The sequence below is a fragment of the Trichomycterus rosablanca genome, chromosome 1 (genome assembly GCF_030014385.1).
Source record: "Trichomycterus rosablanca isolate fTriRos1 chromosome 1, fTriRos1.hap1, whole genome shotgun sequence".
NCBI lineage: Eukaryota > Metazoa > Chordata > Actinopteri > Siluriformes > Trichomycteridae > Trichomycterus > Trichomycterus rosablanca.
In genome coordinates, this window is record NC_085988.1 from 65,881,727 (window position 1) to 65,905,735 (window position 24,009).

At 40.2% G+C, this 24,009-nt stretch overlaps 1 protein-coding gene across 6 annotated transcripts in view; it reads left to right on the plus strand.

Moving 5' to 3' along the window:
- Positions 1-24,009, plus strand: part of erc1b (ELKS/RAB6-interacting/CAST family member 1b) — a 339,387-nt gene that overhangs the window by 132,640 nt on the left and 182,738 nt on the right. For all 6 annotated transcript variants that reach the window (XM_062995237.1, XM_062995245.1, XM_062995260.1 and 3 more), the window contains 2 exons: positions 2,588-2,723; positions 17,868-17,999. In XM_062995237.1, coding sequence (XP_062851307.1) covers positions 2,588-2,723; positions 17,868-17,999 — 268 coding nt within the window. The remainder of the gene's footprint in view (positions 1-2,587; positions 2,724-17,867; positions 18,000-24,009) is intronic.

Sequence of the window (24,009 nt, forward strand, 5' to 3'; positions counted from 1 at the left end):
AGAACGCAAGATACGGTGTGAGGGGAAACACGGGAGGAGTTGTAAAAAGGTGGGACAGGGGCATAATATAGTTTATATCAGAATACATCGGCAGACACACAAGTTTTACAGTATTTCTGACCTTATCATTCTCTACAAAACATAACACCAACGTTGCATTGCAAAAAATATTTATTAACCTCCAACTCACTATAGAACAATCCATGCTGTTCGCGTAGCCAAATCCACTCATTAATTTATTTTTCCTCTTTGATTTAATGCTCCACATCAGCGCACAAACTTTGATCGCTCGCTACTTGTTGACGTGCATTTTTGGACGTGATGTCACATCTCGCGTGTGTTTTCGTAGTTTGGGAGACCAGAGAAGCTCACCTGCTATTCCAGTTGGTGATAGATCGTGTAGTGTGAAACCCCCTATCGCCGATCAGTCGTGTAGCATGAAAACAACACCGACTTGAAAGACTCCCAGTTACAAGAGATCCAGTTGTGTAGTGTGAACTGTACAGCGTCCTGACGACTTGGAAAGTCGTGTAGTGTGAACATAAGTGTATGCTTATTAATAATTATAATTAGGCTTTTGCAGCATTGCGGCTCAGTTTTGGCAAACTGTCTTTCATTTTCCATTGTTATTATGGTCTAGTTCTTCAGATATTACTAAGCCTGAATGTTTGTGGTTGTTGTCATGTTAGTGTCCATCTTTTTTTTTCAGATTTTTTTTTTGGCATAACATATTCTGTTATGCTGCTACATTTATGTTTCCTTCGGTGATGTTATGCCTAGGGCCCTACTAAATTCACAGAAAAATGTGCTTAATTTCATAGACCTCATTTTTTTTTTTTTATCACAGATTTCACAGATTTTTAAAGAAAAGTACCATATTTCACAGCAGTCATTAAATTACTCAATCAGCGGTCCCCAACCTTTTTTGCACCATGGTCCGGTTTCAAATAAGATATAATTTCATCTACCGGTGGGGGGATTTAAAATAGAAGACTGTACTACTCACACATGAGCTTTTTCGGTGCAACAAGATGGTGCTCACACCTAGTGGTGATTGGAGACAATAACACTCGTAAAAAAGTAGTGTTTTCACATTGCTGATGTAGCGATCTCTAATTATTTATCCTTTCTGTGCAGCCCGGTAATAAATGACCCCAGACCGGTACCTGTCCGCGGCCCGATGGTTGTGGACCACTGTGGACCCCCCCCCCCCCCCCAAACACACACACACACACACACACACACACACACAGCGTCCACAGAATTGGTTTGGAGTTTTCCAAACTCAGTTACCCAAGTAGTGTTTTTAGCTGCTTTACACTTCAAAATCTCTGACATTTTGACTAGGCGATTGCTGACTGAATTGCCGTAGGATTGCTAGGACCGCCTCATATTGCATATTAACTAGTAAACATGAGGCACTTGAATGCTATGTGAATGAAAAATGTTAGATTGCTAAACACAAACCTCAAATTTAGAATTTCACAGCAAATTGCATATTACACTGGAAAAGGCTCCTTTCACAGCAGTAAATTAGGTAGGGTTATGCCTCATGTCATGATGCTTCCCACCTGTATAGTTCACTGTGGGTATCTTTTTGAGATCATACACATATACACAAACTAAATTGGAGAAGGATACATTTTGTTGCTGGTTTTATAATAATATAAAATGAAAAAAAGAACCTCTGACTATGAACTGTGTCACCCATGTTTATTAAATTATGTTTGTCTAAATTAGACCCAAAATAAAATGCGAAAGTCCACTGTTATTTACACTCCATTTCATAGCTCATAGGTTTTAAATAAGATGTCTTACAAGCTTATGGTCAGATCTTCACATACTTTTTGGACATACACTGTATACAGTATGTCCTTTACATGTGAACGTTTACTATTAAAATCAATGCTTTAATGCCTCAGAGTATTAATGTGCAGCAATATGCAAGTCCGAATCCCACACTCACACCCGCACCTTCTGTACATGTAAGCAATTTCCCTGTCAGTCACACATCCACCTTCCAATATATGGCCTGTGCTGGTTGCTCTGCATACAGCTTGATCCACACGGTGTTACTTACTCGTGTGAGCCAGGATGCTGCGGCTTTCTCCAACTACTCATTAAACACAGACCTCACTGTGCTCTGCTTGCTAGTCTGGGAGAATGATCAGGTGTTAGAGCCATAGCAGCTTGGCTCGTACTCACCTGTCCTTGTTTGCGATCACCTTGTCATAGTATAATCATCCTGGAAACTCAACCAACACTTTTGCAATGCATCCCAAGTGGTTTCTGTTTGCCACTATACACATTTTTAGGCTAGTTTTACTTCGTGTAGGAATTGGCACATGGCTTTGGAGGGGCAGTAGGTTGTGTTTTTCCTGTCACATCCAACAATGTAGTCTTGGTCTGGGAGCTACACAAACGCCTACACAGTATGGCTGTCGTGTGTCACTTGTCCTTTGAAATAAATGCTACATGTGCTCGGGTGCCCACATTTGTAGTGGTGGCAAAATTCAGCAGAAATGTGACTAAATTATATAAGTTAGTGTTTCATTAAAATATTCAACACAATATTGTTTCTTTACAGGCAGACGAAGGACCAGAGTAAGAAAGTGGCCACTCTTAAACACAAGGAGCAGGTGGAGAAGAACAGAAACGCTCAACTGATGGAGGAGGCCCGCAAGCGAGAGGATAATATCAACGAAAGCTCTCAGCAGACCAAGGTAATAATAGTACAAATGAAGCCCAAATTATTTACATTTTCATATTTCCTTAAACAAAATACCAACTGCAACTTCAAATTTGGGTTATTTTATTGGCTATGTAAAATTTATTAGAGCTATGTAAAATTGTTTATATAACACAACTATGTTACACCTTTTTGGAAAAGGTTTGAAATCCCATAATTGTGCTCTCCTCTAACAATGCTGAGATCATAGGTAATTGTACCTTTCTATTTTAATAGAGTTAGAGTGAATCTCTTTAAGTTTGTGTCCTCCCCCTCCTAAATCTAGGGTCCTCCCCTCCTAGAAGTTTGGCTAAAAACGAATCACTTTTAAATGTGTGTAATATACGTAATATTAAGACAGTAATTAGGGTATTTATTTTATTATGTTAGGATTATTACAGTGGGGTCAAAAAGTATTTAGTCAGCCACTGATTGTGCAGGTTCTCCTACTTAGAAAGATGAGAGAGGTCTGTAATTTTCATCATAGGTACACTTCAACTATGAGAGACAAAATGAGAAAAAAAAATCCAGGAAATCACATTGTAGGATTTTTAAAGAATTTATTTGTAAATGATGGTGGAAAATAAGTATTTGGTCAATAAAAAACAAGCAAGATTTCTGGCTCTCACAGACCTGTAACTTCTTCTTTAAGAAGCTCTTCTGTCCTCCACTCGTTACCTGTATTAATGGCACCTGTTTGACCTCGTTATCTGTATAAAAGACACCTGTCCACAGCCTCAAACAGTCAGACTCCAAACTCAACCATGGCCAAGACCAAAGAGCTGTCGAAGGACACCAGGAAGAAAATTGTAGACCTGCACCAGGCTTGGAAGAGTGAATCTACAATAGGCAAGCAGGTTGGTGTGAATAAATCAACTGTGGGAGCAATTGTAAGAAAATGGAAGACATACAAGACCATTGATAATCTCCCTTGGGGTCAAGATCTCATCCCATAGGGTCAAAATGATCATGAGAACGGTGAGCAAAAATCCCAGAACTACATGGAGGGACCTGATGAATGACCTGCAGAGAGCTGGGACCAAAGTAACAAAGGCTACCATCAGTAACACACTACGCCGAGAGGGACTCAAATCCTGCAGTGCCAGGCGTGTCCCCCTGCTTAAGCCAGTACATGTCCAGGCCCGTCTGAAGTTTGCCAGAGAGCATATGGATGATCCAGAAGAGGATTGGGAGAATATCATGTGGTCAGATGAAACCAAAATTGAACTTTTTGGTAAAAACTCAACTCGTCGTGTTTGGAGGAAGAAGAAGAACCCAAGAACACCATACCTACTGTGAAGCATGGGGGTGGAAACATCATGCTTTGGGGCTGTTTTTCTGCAAAGGGGACAGGACGACTGATCCGTGTTAAGGGAAGAATGAACGGGGCCATGTATCGTGAGATTTTAAGCCAAGACCTCCTTCCATCAGTGAGAGCATTGAAGATGGAACGTGGCTGGGTCTTCCAGCATGACAATGATCCCAAACACACCGCTCGGGCAACGAAGGAGTGGCTCCGTAAAAAGCATTTCAAGGTCCTGGAGTGGCCTAGCCAGTCTCCAGACCTCAACCCCATAGAAAATTTGTGGAGTCCGTGTTGCCCAGCGACAGCCCCAAAACATCACTGCTCTAGAGGAGATCTGCATGGAGGAATGGGCCAAAATACCAGCTACAGTGTGTGCAAACCTGGTGAAGACTTACAGGAAACGTTTGACCTCTGTCATTGCCAACAAAGGTCATGTTACAAAGTATTGAGTTGAACTTTTGTTATTGACCAAATACTTATTTTCCACCATAATTTACAAATAAATTCTTTAAAAATCCTACAATGTGATTTCCTGGATTTTTTTTCTCATTTTGTCTCTCATAGTTGAAGTGTACCTATGATGAAAATTACAGACCTCTCTCATCTTTCTAAGTAGGAGAACTTGCACAATCAGTGGCTGACTAAATACTTTTTGGCCCCACTGTAGGTAATATAATGTAATAATAAAATGATGTGTGTAATCTTCTATTGTTCAAGCTGCTGCCACCATGCTTGCCAGCAGGTAAATATAAACATGTGTACAGAGTTCATTGTTAGGAATGCACATCAGCATTGTGCAGGATGAACTCAGAGCATGTACTGCAGAAATCTTTTGTGCTCGTTCTGCTAGTTTACATTGATTACTGTACTTAAGGCCTGGTCACACCGGAAATTAACCAATTGCAATGCTGAAGTAGGCATGCTTAGTTTGATACCAACTAGCTAAATAGTCCACCATTGTGGTTCAGTTAACAATGTATCTACACCTCATACCTTTTTATCAACCCAGAATCAACTGTTGGGCAAAATCAGGTTGTGTGTGTACCCAAAGTTGCATATAGTTAGAGTTTAACTCGCTTAAGCAATAATAATAGTAAAATGTTGCAACATTTTGAATTAAATCAGTTATAGTCAGGTTGATGATAATAATGGTGGATAGTTGGTAAAAGCCTTCAGCCACTGTGGCTCTTTTTTATATCAACATAATGCACCATTCCTTTAGAGGTCAGCATAGTGGAGCATTTGTCCATCTAATTGAAGAGCATTTAAAGCTAATTTGAAGGTAAAATTTTACAAGTTTTTGTCTCTTATCACATTGAAATGATTTTTGCATTTAAGATTCTTTATAATATGTTGAATCAAATTGAAACTCAAAATAGCAACATAATTCATTTCTTAATTTAAAAGTTTTATTATAGAAACTATTTACCTTTTCACTCTCTCCTTCTCTTATATCTCCTATTGGACATAGCTTCAATTTCTTTCCATTCATTCACTGTCTGTTTTACCATCACTTTATCCTGTTCAGGGTCGCAGTGGGTCCAATTCACTGAGCAAAAGTTAGGAAACACCCCAGAGAGAGGCCAGTCCATCACAAGGCCAACACACACACACACACACACACACATTCACACTCGTACCTTGGGGGACTTTAGTATCTCCAGTTAACCTGACTGCATGTCCTTGGACTGTGGGAGGAAATCGGCGCTTTTGGAGAAAACTAATGCAGACACTGGAGAACATGCAAACTCCACACTGAAAGAACCCGGACCACTCCATCTGGGAATCAAACTCAGGACTGCCTTGCTGTAAGGCGACAGTGCTACCCACTGAGCCACCGTGCTGCTCAATTCCTTTCCAGTTAAAAAGAGCTTCTCTCAGAGCATACATGCAGTGTTTCTGATTTCTGGCACATTCTGTGCATCCTCATGTAACCTCACCAAATGATTTTGATTGGATTGAACCTCACAGCTTTACAGAAATGTATTTTAGCATTACCACCAGACACTTTCATGCTTTCAGATTTCATGGACAGACCATTTTTCTCTTTACAAAGGATTTCTGAAAACAACTGCAGAACAGCCGTCACTTTGCTGTGGTTTTATATTTTGTCTTCTGGTCCCTTGGTCATTCTGTCACTCACTTATTTTTCCCTCATTTATCCCCCCTTTTGTTCGTTGTTTTGATTTGCATTCGTTTTCTTGATTTTTGTGGATTTCATTGCTTCACTCCGAGCATTCTGATGCACCCTCTCTGCTGGTCTGTTCAGAGGGAGCAGTAATGATCTTCTCTAGCCAAGACTAACAGTCTATAACCTTTCATTTAGAGACCTCACAGTTAGTCCTGAGGCAAGAAGAGAACAGGAAGATGCCAGAACTTTTGGGACTAACCTCTGCTTACTACTGACCTTTATGGGGGTGTTTAGAAAGACAACCAATTGTTGCTGATAGTTTTGATAGCTGCAGTTGGACGTGGTAGATGGAAAGAGGTCACTTCAGGACACTGTTTAAGGGGCTATAGACTAATAACCCTCTTGTTTCCTGTTCCTCTGCATGCAGAAAAGGGGGTTCCTCTTATGTTTCAGCTAATTATCGTTGCTTTAGGAGGAGTGGGGTGGATACGGGGGTCAAGCCTTTGAGCAAAGTGATCATGTTCAGGGCAGCTGCTGTACGTTGGCGATGGTAAAGTGGTTGGGCTGAGCGCCGCTGTGTCTGACCCTGAGGCTTGATCCAGCTCAATCTCCGCTTTTCTAAGAAAGACTGAGGCGCCGGAGTTACTTTTTTCTGAAGAATGTTCTGAACAAATCAATTCTCTGTAAATCAAGCCAGATCACTCCACCATGCTGTGACTAAAGACTTGCATGTCACTAATCCAGGCAGAAAGTAGGCATCTTGAAGAAGGCGTTTAGGATCACTGCTTTGTAGGAGTTTTTCTCTGCCCTTTGGCTCTTTCTGACTTAAATGACAGAACCTTCCACCACAGTGCACCAAGACTTGATACACACATGTGCTGAGTGAATCATCAGGCAGCCTTACTTTATCCCTACAAATTAAATCTCAACAGATCATAAAACGTCAGGACAAAGAGAGTGAGGATGAGGAGAACTGGGATAAACTTAAAATAAAGTATAGTAAATACCTGCTTTTGCAGATTTTCACAGCATTGTGAGTAACCATGGTAACACCATGGTTTATAGCATGTCTTGGGGCCGGATGGGCCTCCTGCAGCATTCATTCTTCCTGCTTTTAAGAAGTTCAATGGAAAGTTAATGCTGAAGGAGAGGCAGCATAATTTTCCCCAAAGGTGTTCAGTGGGGTTGAGGTCAGGGCTCTGTGCGGGCCGCTGAACTTCCGACACAGTAAAACTTGTCAAACTCAACTTTATGGACCTTGCTTTGTGCACAGAGGCACTTGCAGAACAAGTTGAAAGCGCATCATTTGTTTGATATAATCGATAATATACCCGATTTAAAAATGGGAGTGGCTGAAACATTTGAACTCTACATTTGAGCTTCTAGCAGGAATTTTAAACAGTCAGACCGGACATTCGATTTTTCAGGTTTTGTCAGTTAAATCGAGATTTCTCTGTGTATATGTATACTAACAATTGAGTGTTAAGGGCCTTCCAACAGTGGCAACTTGCAGGTAGTGGAGCTTGAACCGGCAACCTTCGGATTAATAGTTCGGTACCTTAACCACTGAGCTTGCACTGTCACTGTTTCAGTAGAACTGAATGCTATATTTCAACATTAGTGCAATAGTGAGAGCTGATAGTCTTGCAAGCATTTATGCTTGTAATCCTCTGCAGGCTCATACTGTTACCATTAGTACAGAGATTACTACCCTCTTAAAGGTTTTGGCTGAGGACACACACACCCCTCTACATCCGAAAAGTGAGCCTTGAACTATAATAGCGGAAGTAGTGGAGTTAATGGCATGGGTCATGGCTTTATGGGCTTTTTTAAGAACACAGATATAAAAGTTATAAGAGTGAAACGGAAGCCTTTTATGACTGACCGAGAGAGTGCTGGTGCTTTTATGTGTGGAACAGTAGGGTACTTCTCTCTCTCTGAGGGGAAATCCTATTTCATCTTACTTTTCACTAGAGTGTGGATCCAACACAGCATGTACCATGTAGTGGTACCACACAGGACTGTTATCACCAGTGGGCTGTTTTAGGGCAGTTATGGTTCAGTGGTTAAGGTACTGGACTAGCAAGCAGAAGGTTGCTGGTTCGAGGCTTACCACTGTCAGAGTAGCCACTGTTGGGCCCCTGAGCAAGGCACTTAACCCTCAATTGCTCAAATTGTATTCAGTCATAATTGAAGTCGCTTTGGATTAAAGCGTCTGCTAAATAATGAAAATGTAAATGTTTTAGTCACTAGGCTGTTTGGTGGATAAAATAAGAAGGTTTGACTTGTTTTTTGGGTTTAGTCACACACATTGATTTGCTGATGGATGTGCAGGAGCATGGATCTCTTTCTATCCCCTACTAACTGTTTAAAGCAGTAGGATGTGGCTTTCCTGGGATGATTTTTGTAACATCTGGTTAAAATGTGCTTGCCTGTCACAGTATTTACATAATATGTACGGTTTATAGAAAAAGAATGACTTCAAATGCAGTTTGTGATGGAGGAGAAAGCCAGAACCAAACTGATAACTGAATTTTCAGATGTGACGTCACTTGTCCATCACTTTTCTGTTCTATGCACCATCTTTTATATTCTTTCCATATGTGTGCCTTCTTTTTAGACTAAATCAGCAAGCACTTTGTCAAATTATGGGTTAATACCATCAGCTTTACATCTGACTTGTAAAGTAAATAAATACTTAGAAGTCCATGTCTTGCGAAATCTCTACCGTCTCTATGATTGGCACTCAGTTCTGTTTGCCAACACATTACGGTGAAGCTTGATACACTCACACACACATAAATTGCAACTTATGTAAATGTAAAAAAATAGCTGTCTCTTCAAAATATTAAAAAGTGGTCCCTTCAATATGTATTTATGTCTGATTTTTAATTGCCACTGACCTCATGTGGGCCGGTTGGGAACAGCCAAATGGCCGGATGTGGCCCGTGGGCTGTTCAGTGCCAAGGTGTGTGTTAGAGAGTGGGGACATTAAAAAAAACTCTTTTTTTAGTGTTATAGGGAGTTTTTATTAACGTTTAAAATTTTATATCCTAAATTTGCTATTAGATCAATGTGCAAGACACTTTGCTCAATTAAAAACAATGCATTTTAAAGTAAATGTTCATATACATTTACATCGATCAGCCATAACATTAAAACCACCTCCTTGTTTCTACACTCACTGTCCATTTTATCTGCTCCACTTACCATAAGGAATCACTTTGTAGCTCTACAATTACTGACTGTAGTCCATTTGTTTCTCTACATACCTTTTTAGCCTGCTTTCACCCTGTTCTTCAATGGTCAGGACCACCACAGAGCAGGTATTATTTAGGTGGTGGATCATTCTCAGCACTGCAGTGACACACACATGGTGGTGGTGTGTTAGTGTGTGTTGTGCTGGTATGAGTGGATAAGACACAGCAGCGCTGATGGAGTTTTTAAACACCTCACTGTCACTGCTGTACTGAGAATAGTCCAGCAACCAAAAATATCCAGCCAACAGCGCCCCATGGGCAGCGTCCTGTGACCACTGATGAAGATCTCAAAGATGACCAACTCAAACAGCAGCAATAGATGAGCGATCGTCTCTGACTTTACATCTACAAGGTGAACCAACTAGGTAAGAGTGTCTAATAGAGTGGACAGTGAGTAGACACAGTATTTAAAAACTCCAGCAGGGCTGCTGTGTCTGATCCACTCATACCAGCACAACACACACTAACACACCACCACCATGTCAGTGTCACTGCAGTGCTGAGAATGATCTACCACCCAAATAATTCCTGCTCTGTGGTGGTCCTGACCATTGAAGAACCTCCTAGAGTAAAAGGAGGTTAAAAAAAGTATGTAGAGAAATAGATGGAATACAGTCAGTAATTGTAGAGCTACAAAGTGCTTCTATATGGTAAGTGGAGCTGATAAAATGGACAGTGAGTGTAGAAACAAGGAGGTGGTTTTAATGTTATTGCTGATCAGTGTATATACTGTATATAATGTTCTGGGGACGAAAATTGCACCGATTTGGCAGAATGGCCCATAAATGAAGCTGTCACTGAACACTTCATTAAAATGGATCTAATAGGGATCAGGATTGCTGTTAAGAATGAAGTGGAGAATTTCTTAGAATTCAGTTTTGCCGTTGTGGAGCGATTCAGAAATATTCTGTCTTTCATTGACTCAGTAAGAACATTTAGCAACCGAAGCACAGTGGTAACCTTGAATGACTGGACGGTGAGACACAGCTGCAGGCAAAGTCATCAGCATTTATGTGGTGCTGAGAGGCAAGTTCAACACACACAGGAGAATGAAACTGAAAAAAAAAACAGCAAGGCTAGGAAGAGAGAGCGGAACATTACAGGAATCTGTCAAAGACAGACAGTAGTTTAAAAAAACAAAAAAAGAAAAGAATTGCTTTTTACACATGAAAGGCTTGATTTCTTCTCTCTCATCACCTCGCAAATATGAGCAGCCCACATGGGAGGAAGCGGACACGAGCTTTCTGACTGACACTCCAAAGTCCTGCAATAATGCAACTTTTCAGATTCAACCTAGCCGAACCTAACCTGGGATCTTTGAGCTTGTTTGAGAGGAATCTGATACAGGCTTCTGGTATGCCAATTACACTTATTGCCAATTATATGAGAAAAATGCTGCCTTTTGTGTTTTTATAAAAATGACTTATGCAACATGTTCACTGTTACCATAGAAACCTTGGGAATGTTATCATTCATGGCTACCTAGCTAATTATGCATTTTAAACTTATTTTAACTGATAAGCAACTGTTAATGGCATACTAATAAGAGATTATTTAAATGTTAAACCCATCACTACATTTTGTTTAGACAGGAGTTTAGATTGTATTCAATAAAAAGCTAGAGAAGCGGGAGGGTCGATAGTCGCAGAGAAAGCCAAAGTCTTTTTCAAAGGTTCTCTACCACTTGTCCAGTCTGTAGATGTTGCCACTATTACTCTAGCAGGAAAACGAATCCCCATCCGGCCTTCCCTCTAATGGAAAATAGTGTCTGCCGAGTGCCCAGCCATACTGGCACTGCCAAGGCTCAAACTCAAAATTTAAAGACCTTTTTAACAGACAGCATTTGCCATTTTTATATTATCGGTATTATTGGTTAATTGGCTATTCAGTAACATACCTGCTCTCTGATTCATCATGTCATGAAGGTTCTGATATTCATTAAAAGCACTTTACCAGCACTCTGGCCTCTTTATCAGTTCTCTTCATCGCCAGCCTCGTGAGCTGCATCCTCAGTAGTCAGGTAATAAAAATACACTTAATTAATGATATTCATCGCAATTCTGAAGCCATTCACCCTGACAAAAAGCCCTATTTCCCAATACCTCTACCCTGAAGAATATATCTCAACCCAAAGTTTGAAACTCAGCACTGCTAACGGTTAGCTGGGCGCCCCCTAGTGGGCATAATTGACAATGCCTACAGCAGACAAAATTCGCCATTAAATTTGCCAGGCTGGACTGAAAAGTGGGTGGTGTCTGACTTTGTTCAAGGACCCTGTTTAGTAGCCTGACGCACCTGTACAGGAAGTGGAGGAGCCCAGAGATCAGGTTGCACCAAAAGTATGACTGAATAAGAAGGGGTTGGTGGACTTCGCACATGTCGGAGGGAGCGTGAGGCAGGCAAAAATTACCCTTCTCGGACACGACCCAAGTCTCCAGCAGCGGAAGACGAATTGACTATGCTACATTGGGAGAAAAGCAGAAAATGCACAAATAGAATAGCAAAAAAGAAGAATATATTTGAAGTATATGTCAACGGTTGGTAAAAAGCACCCTGTGTACACAAATCCTAATAACTGCTTCTGCTAAAACTAGTTACATCTAGAGTTCCAATTAACAAAACTAGCAAGGCAGTTCATACTTGAACAGGGTTTGTGCATCTCTACTGGGTCTGCACAAAGTCTGCTCATTCTGTGGCACATCATCTGCTCTAGGCTTCATAAACAGGTCTTTGCTCCAGCTATTAGAATCAGATTTTTTAAAAACTGTTCACATGGGAATGTTTAAAACATGGTCATGGTGTTTTAACTAGATTGTTTAACAGAAGTAAGGGTGACATGTAGATGAAGATCTAGAAAAGAATAGTAGAAGCTAGGTTGAGAAAAGATGTGAGGATCTGTGAGCAGCAATATAGTTTCATGCCAGCACAGTGCAACACAGTTGCGATGTTTGCTTTGAGAATTTGAGTGAAATTTAAATCCAGAGCTGCTTTCCCAGTAATATTCTGCTCTGATGCCATACACCCAGTTTTATGTCATTTCAGGGTTTGGCCCTAGAGAGCACTGTTCCTTCTGAGAGGACACTCAGGATAAGTCTAGTGAGTCTCTTGCTTAACCATTTCTATTTTTCTAATTTAGTTATGTTTGTCCTTATTAATGCAAATTATTGTGGCAAGAAAAAGACAAAGGTAGCTTGTAAATCAGGTGAAATAAAATTAGCAATTAATATTCAGCCTAAAATTCAGCTGAAAAATGTCATTGTGCACTGTGCAATGACAAATAAAGGCATTCTATTCTGTTCTAAAACACTTGACTGGTACCAGATAGTATATTTCCTGACCCTGTTTACTGCTTTATATTCTCATGGAGACATTATGGAGGCATAGCTGTCTAGCCATGGGCTCCAAACTGTGTAAAGTCCAGTCTGGCTACAAAAAAATGGATCTGTACATTAGTATTTACAAAATCCCTCCTCTAGTCATGTTTGAAAGAATACAGTGTCTGCCCAGTATGGTAACAATTTTATTCATTTTTTCGGTAGGGTAACAGACTTTATAGGGTCTTGGTGGTTTTATCACTTTGCAAATAAGAGACACCAAAGCAAACCTGGTTAATCAAGTTTCACTTGGAGAATGGTGGGAATCACACTCACCTACTTCTGCCTCAGGCTTGTACACCTATTAGACTTAGAAGCACTTTTTTATTAGGCCAGTTTACAGGATAGTTACACTCGATGTTGCTGTGTTCTTGGCCGCACTCACATTTTTCCTAGCCAGAAGAGACAGACGCCTGCTGCTTATTTCCGTTTTCTCTTAAAACATTAGTGACTCTTCTTTTTCTTGCTATGAGACCACTGGAGAGCTGTTCTTTCCTCCCCTGCTAAGAAAGCTGCCGCCTCTGTGCAGCATCTGTTGAAAACTAAGAAAAATTACCCTCTTCAAACCAAAATTCATCACATACAAGTACAGTAACATCACCAAACACAAGAATGCACAGTAAGCTTACTTAAATTCTTCTCAAATTCTCATCATCAGCAGATATGTCTGATATATCAGAACTGGCATCACTTGCTTTCTTTAGCCATAAATATTATTTGATGTTCATATGCTATTCTTTTATTTCTGGCAAGTGTGGTAGACTTTGGAAAGCTCTTTTTTTTTGGCATGCCTGACATATGACTAGTAAATTATGGTGTCTGCAAAGCCTACAGAGGTGTTTTTGTATTTTAAAAAATTGTTGGGGTTCTCCATGAGAATTGAAATCACAGGCTGATCCAAGTTACGTGAAAATTTATCCTAACAGTTCTTTTGCACTCCCGAATTTGCACTCCCAACAACGTCTGGCTGCTGCTCATGCTGCTGATGAGATGGCGGATGGTGTCCTGGGAGATCTCCTCCTAGACTTTGGCCAGGGCATCATTAAGCTCATGGACATTCTGTGGCACTACTTGGCGGTATTGTAATGTCCCAGAGGTTCTTGGTTTGATTCAGGCCAGGGGATTGTGAGCGCCATCAACCAGGAACCGTCTACAATTTCTGGCCACATGAAGCCGGACATTGTCCTCCAGGATGAACCCAGGGCCCACTGGACCAGCATAAGGTCTGACAGTGGCTCTAAGGATTAAATCTCGATACTCAGCTGCTGTCAGGGTATCATTGGCTGTCATGTGGAGGTTTGTGTGACCCTACTAGTATATGCCTTCCAAGATCATTACTGACCCACCACCAAACCAGTCATGCTGGATGGTGTTGCAGGCAACATAACATTCACCATGGCATCTGCAGACTCTTTAACATCTGTTCCCTGCTTAGTGTGAACCTGCTCTTATCTGTGAAGCAAACATTACCAATGGTTGACCTGCTAATTCTGGTGTTCACTGACAAATAACAATCAAGCTGCACAGTGCTGCTAGAGGATGTTGGGCCAGCATGCCACCCTAATGGGGTCTGTTACTGACAGTTTGGTCAAGTAAATGTTCACCAGTATCCTCATGCAGTGCTCCTCTGGTTCCTCCTTGCACAAAGAAGCAGATACCGGTGCTGATGCTGAGTTGAAGCCCTGTCCAGCTCTCCCTGTGTAATGACCCGTGTTTTGGTATCTCCGTCATGCTCTTGAGACAGTGCTGGGAGACACAGCAAATCTTCCTGTGACTGCACATATGGATGTGACATCCTGGAGGAGCTGGACTACCTGTGCAACCTAAAAGGGCTGCAGGTACCACCTCACGTTACCAGTAAGGACAAGGACACTAGCAAAACACAAAACTTGAAAAGAATCAGTCGGGAAGATAAGGGAGAGAGTAACTGTCTGTGGCTACTACCTGCAAAACCATTCCCTTTTTTAGGGGTTGTCTGGCTGTTGCCCCTCCAGTGCACCTGTTGTCACTTTCACTTGCTTTAAAGCAAGTTAGGATTCACAATTGCTTTTGCTTCCTAACTGGACAGGTTGAATCCCTGAGGTTTAACTGACTTGGTGTTCTACTGTGATAATTAAGTGTTTCTTTTCATTTCTTTGACCAGTGTGTCTTGGAACATCACTACATTATCAAAGCCATTCATTATTTGTATTTATTAGAATATAGAGCTTCACTGTTAAACCAAGTTGTCCTGCTCATCTCAGAATAATCTTGTTATTTCCGGAGCAGAAAATGGATTTTCCCACCAAGACACTCTCCAACTCATCCAGTCCCATAACACTTCCAGGCATGTGGCTTTAATTTGGCACACCCTGAGGTGACTTTTTCTATCACTTTTGATAGTTTGTTTTGGCACCAGCAGCATTAACGTAATGAGATATTGACCAAGTAAAAAGGATTAGTGTCGCTTTAAATCAAGCCAAAGTGATTGTGTTATGTCTTAAGAAAATAGAGCTGATGCTTGGCTCCAAGCAGAGAGGAGCATAAATGGTCAAAAATGACTTTTATCACTTTTGTGTTTTCAAGCTAAACTGTCTAGACACACTCTATACCTCTCACAGTCTCGAACCTTAAGTAATTGCTGCCTTCAGTTTTAGAAAGATTTTATTTGGCAGAGGCAGACATTCCAGAAAATGAATGTTGTTTCTGATACTGCTTATGCTTCAGAATAACTATGGTTACCCAACACCAAAACTCAAAATATTTAGTTAAAATAAATAAATAAATCAGTCCAGAAATAAACTGTATTCTGTTGTAATGTTTCATTTATGTAACGGTGAATTTAAATAAGACACATAAAAACAGAACCCAAGAAAGATTTTTATTTAACTGACAAAAGTTCATGATTATTTCAGCAAAACAATGCCAGGCCTCATTGTGCACAAGCTACAACAGTGTGTGTGTGTGTGTGTGTGTGTGTGTGTGTGTGTGCTTGACTGGCCGGCGTGCAGCCCTGATCTGTCTCCTATTTAAAATGTTTGGTGCTTCATGAAGAGAAGAATCAAACAATGGTGACCTTGGACTGTTCACAGCTAAAGTCTTGTATCAAGCAAAAATGGGGAAAAATCATTTAGAAAACTACACTTAGTTAATTAGAATTATCAGTTCCCAAACAATTAAAAAAAGCCTAATTATTAGGAAAGGTGATGTGACAGTGGTAAACACACCTCTGTCGCAACCGTCCCATCAGGAGAATTACCAAATCACATCTGTTTGTTTTCTTGTATTTTACCAAATGTCTTGTTACTTCTACCTCCTAGGGGAACTGGTTGATTATTTTGAGGACAGGATTAGTAATAGTAGTGAATAATGAAAGATACAGTTGCAATATTATGAATATTTAGCCCTATTTAGCTTAAAAGGTATTATGATTATGTGCATAGAAATGACTGGAAATATACAACCAAAAACCCTCAGTAGAAATCTGTTGATGAGCTGGTGGTGGATACCCCAACCTTATATGCAGCCGATTTGCATAACGATCGATCACCGCCCATTGCATAACAATGGAACCGGTGATCAGGTCCATATGCAAATCACAATGACCATTAATTACAATGGTCATGTGTGTCTTTCACATATGATTGGGGTATAGCTCCTATTACGGCGTTGTAAGATGGTGAGAGATGTACTCTCAGGCCCCCTCCCTGGTTCAGATATGGTCGTTCCCTCTTCACATAGATGGCCTCTTTGACTCCCCGTTCAAACCAGCGTTCCAGCTTGTCAGGGATCTGCACTTGTGTCCAGATGAACTGATTCAACTTTGTGGATCCTCAGTAGAAATATTTATTGAAGCATACATACATTTATTGAAGTTGGCATACTTGTAATTTTAAATGAAAAGCATCTAGTTCTCATAACATTTTCTGGTCATAAGCCTTACCTTTCTTGAACCAGAAAAAACACTAATGCATGTGGCCAGACAGTTCCTGTTTTGATTTGACACTTTTTAGAATTGTGTTCCAGAACTTCGCAGGCCCAATCAAATTTCTTCTGGTGTATTCCGTCTGACTCTTTCTGTGCTTCTTGGTCAAGAGTGGTGTGCATCATGGAGACCATTTACATTTACAGCATTTAGCAGACGCTTTTATCCAAAGCGACTTACACAGTGAGCGGAACACAATGAGCAATTGAGGGTTAAGGGCCTTGCTCAGGGACCCAACAGTGGCAACTTGGTGGTGGTGGGGCTTGAACCGGCAACTTTCTGTTTACTAGTCCAGTACCTTAACCACTGAGCTATCACTGGCCCTAGAGACCAGCCATGAACTCCTTTGTTATTATGTACTTTCCTCATGGTTGCCACTGACACATTTGTCCCAGCCTTTATCAGGTCGTCCTGTAAGTCCTGTGTTTGTAGTAACACAGGGGTTTTCTCATGATTATTCTTTATTGTCCTGATGAGATTGCCAAGGCAATTTTGGGCATTCACTCCCAAGCAGGCAGGTTTACTGATGTGCTTCTAGACTATACTCCCAATGTCGTCTAGGAATGTTCAAGGTCTTGGAAATCTTTACTGCAATGAAATGACCTTCTGTCTGAGCTCCATAGTTTTCACCATGGTTACAACACATCTTGAAGATCTAAATCTCTGAATGGTGTTTATTAAGGGTTGTTATTGAGTTTTTAATTGTTCGATCATGTTGTAACCCAACTTTAGGTCTTGCAGACTAGCAGCAGGTCTCTTAAACACTACATCATTAATTTTCTTTATTCATTTGCTTCATCATCCAACTAATAAATAATCATTTAAAGAAAGCTATAAGGTCTGCAGAAAGATTTAAAGTTATAAATCTTTATTTTCTTTTTTAAATGCTATATCTGGTGTCTATACGTGACCTGTAATTCTCCAGATATCAGGGTATCAGATATATTTAAAATATATATATATTAATTCTATATTAATTTCGGACTCGTTATGATTTTGGACTCTCTTGATTTTGGGGTTTTGACAGGGTAACTTCACAGAAATTTCGAAGGTCTCGTCTTGTTATTGCTTTCATATTTTAAGACCTGTATTTGTGTTCTACAGGACTCTCTGCAGCTGAAAGATGAGCGTATTGAGGAGCTTGAAGAGGCACTACGTGAGAGTGTTCAGATCACTGCAGAGAGAGAGATGGTCCTCGCACAGGAAGAGGCTGCCCGAACTCATGCAGAGAAACAGGTTAGAAAGCATGTTTTATTTACCATGTTTCATGGTGGTAACCTATGGTAATCAACCATTCGGTTCAACACTTCTCACTACAACTTGCACTGTTGTATGTTTAGGGTTGTGAACGCTTGTACCTAGTGCACACTACTTGATTACAGGCCTGCTTTTCCAATCACCAATAAATGTAGTTGATCAGCGACTCGGCACAAATCATCTTCTGTATTGTGCACTGCCTAGCAGCCCGATTTCTCCACAGAGCATTAGTGATATTCTGATATTTGCTCATTGCTAGAGTGGAAGTTGTAGTCTAGCGGTTAAGGTACCAGACTAGTAATTGAAAGGTCACTGGTTCAAACCCCACCACTGCCAGGTTGCCATTTCTTTCATGATATTTAAGCAACAATTGACAGTAATGTACAAAGAAACACAGCTTTAGTGTTGGCATCTTCTGTGCTTAGTCGTTTTTTGTGTGATATCTGCTGTTTTTTTTATTATTATTATTACAGCAGCTTTGCAGTCCAGCAATCTGTTGAAACCTCTTCGAAAGATTTCATAACCTCAATAAAAACAAATCCTTAATCTTTATTATGTGTAGTGATTTGCTCCAAGATTTATGACATACTGCAGTGCTTCATAAATTCTTCTGTCAGAAGCAAGCCTATCTAGAAACAAACCACATGTCTGATATCCTAAAAACTTCAAGCAAGGCAGGAACCTGTCCAATACAGGGCACAGAGCTACTGGAGTAGCCAGAGTACCTGTAGGAAGAGAAAGGAAAAAGAAGTGGAACATATTGATCAAAGGTTCTTAGGACCCTAAAGCTATGTGTTCCCCAACTTAGTCTCAGACAGCCCATAAATATAATACAGTTTAGTCTTTCCAGTTCACTACCTAGTGAATTAAGACCCGGTACATTCCACTGTCCTATCTTGACATGAAGTTTGATGTTTAGCTTGTGGGTCTTTGCATTTTCTCTCTCTTATGTGCTTTACTGTGTCTTTTCTCTAAGTAGCAAACATTGATGAGCCAGTAGTACACTTTTACAGTGCTCACCCTTTCTGTCACAGTGGGTACAGCTAACATTTTTATCCTGGACAATGTCCGAGCCAGTATGGCATTGTTTCTTCAACTACTCATTTGTGCTCTGTGGGATCAAATAAACCCAGCAGCCAACACAATGTTGTTCTAAGTTGACTCAGCATTCATCTTGTTCTGGAAAACTAGAAGTTTTTAACACTAGAAGTTTTTAAAAACTGCACTACAGCCCACAGATCTAGCTCCCCACTGGTGGGGTTGTGTGTGGAACCTCCTCTTTACCATCAAGGGGGATTCAGCCTGGAGCACAGCCCAGAAAACCCACACATTTAAAAACACACCAGCAATTATAAAAAACACAGCAACACATTTTAAAACACAGCAAATTTAAAAACACAGCAACACATGAAAAAAACAGCTACAAATTTAAAAACACATCAGCAAATTAAAAGAAGAATTAGCTAATTTAAAAACCCACCAGCAAATATAAAAACACAGCTACAAATTTAAAAACACAGCTACAAATTTAAAAACACATCAGCAAATTAAAAGAAGAATCTGCTCATTTAAAAACACTCATGCATTTTTAATTTAAAAACACACCATCAAATTAAACAAAAATATGCAATCTTAAAAACACACCAGCAAATATAAGAACACAGCAACAATCTTAAAAACACAGCAACAAATTTAAAAACACAGCTACAAATTTAAAAACATTGCTACAAATTTAAAAACACAGCTACAAATTTAAAAACATCGCTACAAATTTAAAAACACATCAGCAAATTAAAAGAAGAATCTGCTAATTTAAAAACACACCAGCAAATATAAAAACACAGCTACAAATTTAAAAACACAGCTACAAATTGTAAAACACAGCAAGATTTTTTTTAACACACAAACCTAAAAACACAGCAACAAATTTTAAACACACCAACAAATTTCAAAACACAGTAATAAAAAACAGCAAATATAAAAATACAGTAACAATTAAAAACATGGCAGCACATTTAAAAACACAGCAATATTTTTCTTAAAACACACAATCTAAAACAAACAATTTTTTTAACACACCAGTGCCTCTGTCCCAGCTTAAGTGTGTTGCAGGCAACAATTTCTAAATTAGTTTCTGTTTAGCAAGTAGAATTAGGTTAATCATTGAAAACCACTGCAAATCTTTTTCCTTTTGTATGATAAGGAGGACCAACGGACATTTTGCACAAATTAAGTTTTAAATAATACATATTGATGTTCTCAGGGCATTTTTTTTTATTTCTGTGTGTGTTGAAACAAGGCTGTTGATCTTTGAGCACAGGCAAACACAATCCTGCATCATCAGTGTCTCTCTGCGTTGCCTCTTTACACTCCTATCTTACTTCCACACAGTTCTGGTTCTGGATTTAATTAAATCTAATTGCTCTTCTCTTGTTGTTCAGATCTTGTAGAGCACATGTTGGATTCAAGCTTTGTACAAGTTCCTGTCAGTCTTTATGGTATGAAAGCATGGAGATTAGTAGGACTGGTTTTTGTTAACCTGACAGCCCCCTTCTCTATGGTTTGCTTTTCCACTTCTTGGTCGTATTTCTTTGCATTTTGTGTTTTTCGGTGTAGAAACATACAGAATTACATCTGCTGGAACTGTAGCGTCAGGTCCGGCTAATTTTAGCTGATGCTCTCATGTGTTTTTTGCGCCGTGCCAAACCAAGCCAGCCAGTGTAATGGGCGCGTGTAATTAAGGGCAAATTGTGGCCTCTCTGGTAGAAGACTGCATTTTCCTCTAACACAAGCCTCTAGCTGTGCAGTCACACTGATCGCTTAGCCTTGGCCGGGATTTATGGCCCGCCTGTGTGAATGCGACCAACCGCTCAAGCGGGGCCACTGATTGCTTTTGTCCAAGACCACACCAAGAGACGCGTCCAGTCCCCAGACATGATTCAGCTCTCATATGACATTTTACATAACCTTCTCTCTAGGAACACCAGACTGAAATAGCCTCAGCATTTCCTCCAGTGTTGAGCAAACGTCTCAGATCCATTTTGATCCCTTTTCCTTCTCTCTTCTGCACCTCTTTGCCACTACATATGGATTCCTGTTCAATTCAGTTTTCACACCACAGGCTTTTTTCCCCGTTAAGCATTTTTTTGTTTATCACACAACAAGCATCTTCACTCCCCCACCCTTTCTTTCCCTGCTTCCAATTTTTATGTGCGTGATTTGTTTCCGAAGACCGTTCTGCTTCGTTCTGTTCATCTGCTTCTGTTTCTTTTGCTGGGACAGCTTTGATTTTCTGGCTTCTTCTGTAATTACTCTCTGTTCTTTCTTCTCTGTTGCTTCTTCACCGCTCGCTGCCTGTTTGAAGCTCTTTCATGAGCCTATGCATGACTCCAACCACGCCGACTTTAAGTGGTTCAAGGTATGATATGATTAATCCTTTTTCTTCTTTCTGTTTAAAGGTTGGTTCTGAATCCATTCTGTTTTACTTATGTTTCCCCCATCTGCTCTTCAGCTTTAGATCATTTTGCTCACTTTTTTTTCCTCTTTGCTGTTTTGGAAACACAGAAGCGTCGTTAAACAGTGCGGCTTTTGGTTTCGCTCCAACGTAAACTTTGCAGCAGGAAGTTTAACCACTGTCATGGTGCAGCTTATTGAATGTTCCCTAAAGATGATCCTTTGTTGATCATCTTCTCAGGGTGGGGGACCTTTTTCATTCTTTGCTGAAATATTTGACACATTATTCATTACCCTCCCAAAGGAGTGATCTTTCCTTTTTGAGGGTTTGTGGTGGTGAAATGTGTGTGTAAATACTTTTCCCCTATTGCATGTGGATCCTGATTATTATTGAAGACCTAAGAGTAACTTCTCATCATCAGCGTACATCACTTTTTCCATTACCTTCTACCTTACACAGCCATGAAATGTATTCTATAACAGACTTGATAAGGAGTTTGGTGAAATCTTGCAGAATAAAATAAAAACTACTGTACTTTTTTTCTCAAATGCACAATTAGATGGCTCATTCTTGGGAAGGAATTGTAAGGCTCATGTACGTTTCCTTACATATTAAACTTGTGGATCTTTCACATTGGCTTATCATGAAGTAAAATGTGCTATTAGGGCACTTGGGTGACAGAGGGTTAATTAGGATAGCCTGCTACCACTGAGATCCGTGGTTCAAATCCACACGGTGCTATTGGCTGGTCGGGTGTCTACATACAGACTTGATTGGCTATGTCTGAGATGAGACGGGGTGGCCCAAGCCTGCGATGGATTGGCATCCTGTCTGGAGTGTGTTACTGCATTGAGCTCCGTGATTCAGGAGAAACCGGACCCACCTCAACGCTAGCCTGGCTGGCAGTTAACACTTCTGTTGGTGTTAAATGGTGTTGAGGTTAGAGCTTTGTGCTGGCCAAACTCATCCAGCCATGAGAGACACAGTCATGCTGGAACAGGAAAAACATATCAAATCAAGTCAAATTTATTTGTATAGCGCTTTTTACAATGGACATTGTCTCAAAGCAATTTTACAGAATCCAGGACCAACAGTCCAGAAACCCGTTGAGCAAGCCGAGGGCGACAGTGGGAAGAAAAAAAACTCAGGAAAAAACCTTGAGTGGAACCAGACTCAGAAGGGACCTCCATTCTACTTGGGTGAGAAATGCTGGACACCAGACAGAAGTACCATGGAAAGGCCACCAATCATTTGTATAGCTTCAGCCACCCGCCTGCCCGCCCGATAGCACCACTGAAATTTAAAACCCGGGTCTAGCGTCAAAGACCGCTGTGCCACTTGATTTCCTCCAAACAATTGAAGTAGCAAATGTTGGCACAGTAAATAAGTGGTCAAGGTGGTATAAGTATATTTGTTTAATTGTCTGAGTTTTAATGAGTTATATTGGTATAACTTCAGGAAATAGTGATAAAAATAGAGGGCCTGTAATAGCCAAGCCTACAATCACCAGGTTGTTACCCATTTCAACACATATGGGATATTAAGGACCAAAATGTTGGACAGTGCTTCTTTCATCATCATCAAAACACCAGTTAGGGGAATATTTTTTTGAATAATTAGTTCCAGTCTTTCAGTAAAATTCCAGTGCAGACTGTACCTGTTCATTACAGCTATTCTTTCAGCTCATGGTGAGCCAACACGTAAAATATTGTATGTTCTTTCTTTTCTTACCTGTCTATCCTGTTATATAATTTTGTTCTTTACCCTTAAGTATCCGAAGGTCTAGGGGATCTAATTCAGCAGACCTGCCATTCTCACTCTGTACAACAGGGGGCAGCGTAAAGGCAGCTCAGACTTTTCTGGAATTGCTGGAGACCTGTATACCTAAACTCAGAAAGCAATACAGGCTGAAACAGACATAAAATCAGTTTAGGAAAATCACACTCATAGCTTCTCCAAATCTGATTTTAGAGCTTGTCAGAAATAGCTGGAATTTTAGGGTAAAAGACCTGCAATTATACCAGCTATTTAAGGAACTTTTATTCATGCGGCCCCTTTATGCATGTTCTTAAAGACGTCTGTGCTGTTTGCAAGATAAGAATAGAATGCATAACGTAAGGAGACAGAACTGTAGAAAACTGACTGTGTTTTCGAGCAATTAGCATTTTTTAGGTAAATATTTCGATGTTTGGATGGAGAGATGATTAGCAGCTCTCGACAGGAAAGCCCCAGTGTATTTAACCCTGTCTGTTTGACCATGATCTCATCAGCCAATCCTGTAGACCTTACGCTGTCAGCAACAAAAGCACTGGGGTAACCCTCTTGATTTCCTGATAGTATTCTTAATATTATTGACTACTTTATAATGTTTGTTAATATATCTGGTTTGGTAAAAATAATACCACAATGTAAGACTTGCAAAGGTGCAGCAAGAAAAAACTGTCTAAGAGTAGTTTAGTGTCTATTTTAAAAAGTCAATTTCCTTCCGTCACCATTTTTTTCATTTGTATCACCATTTCTATGCCGATTAAAAGG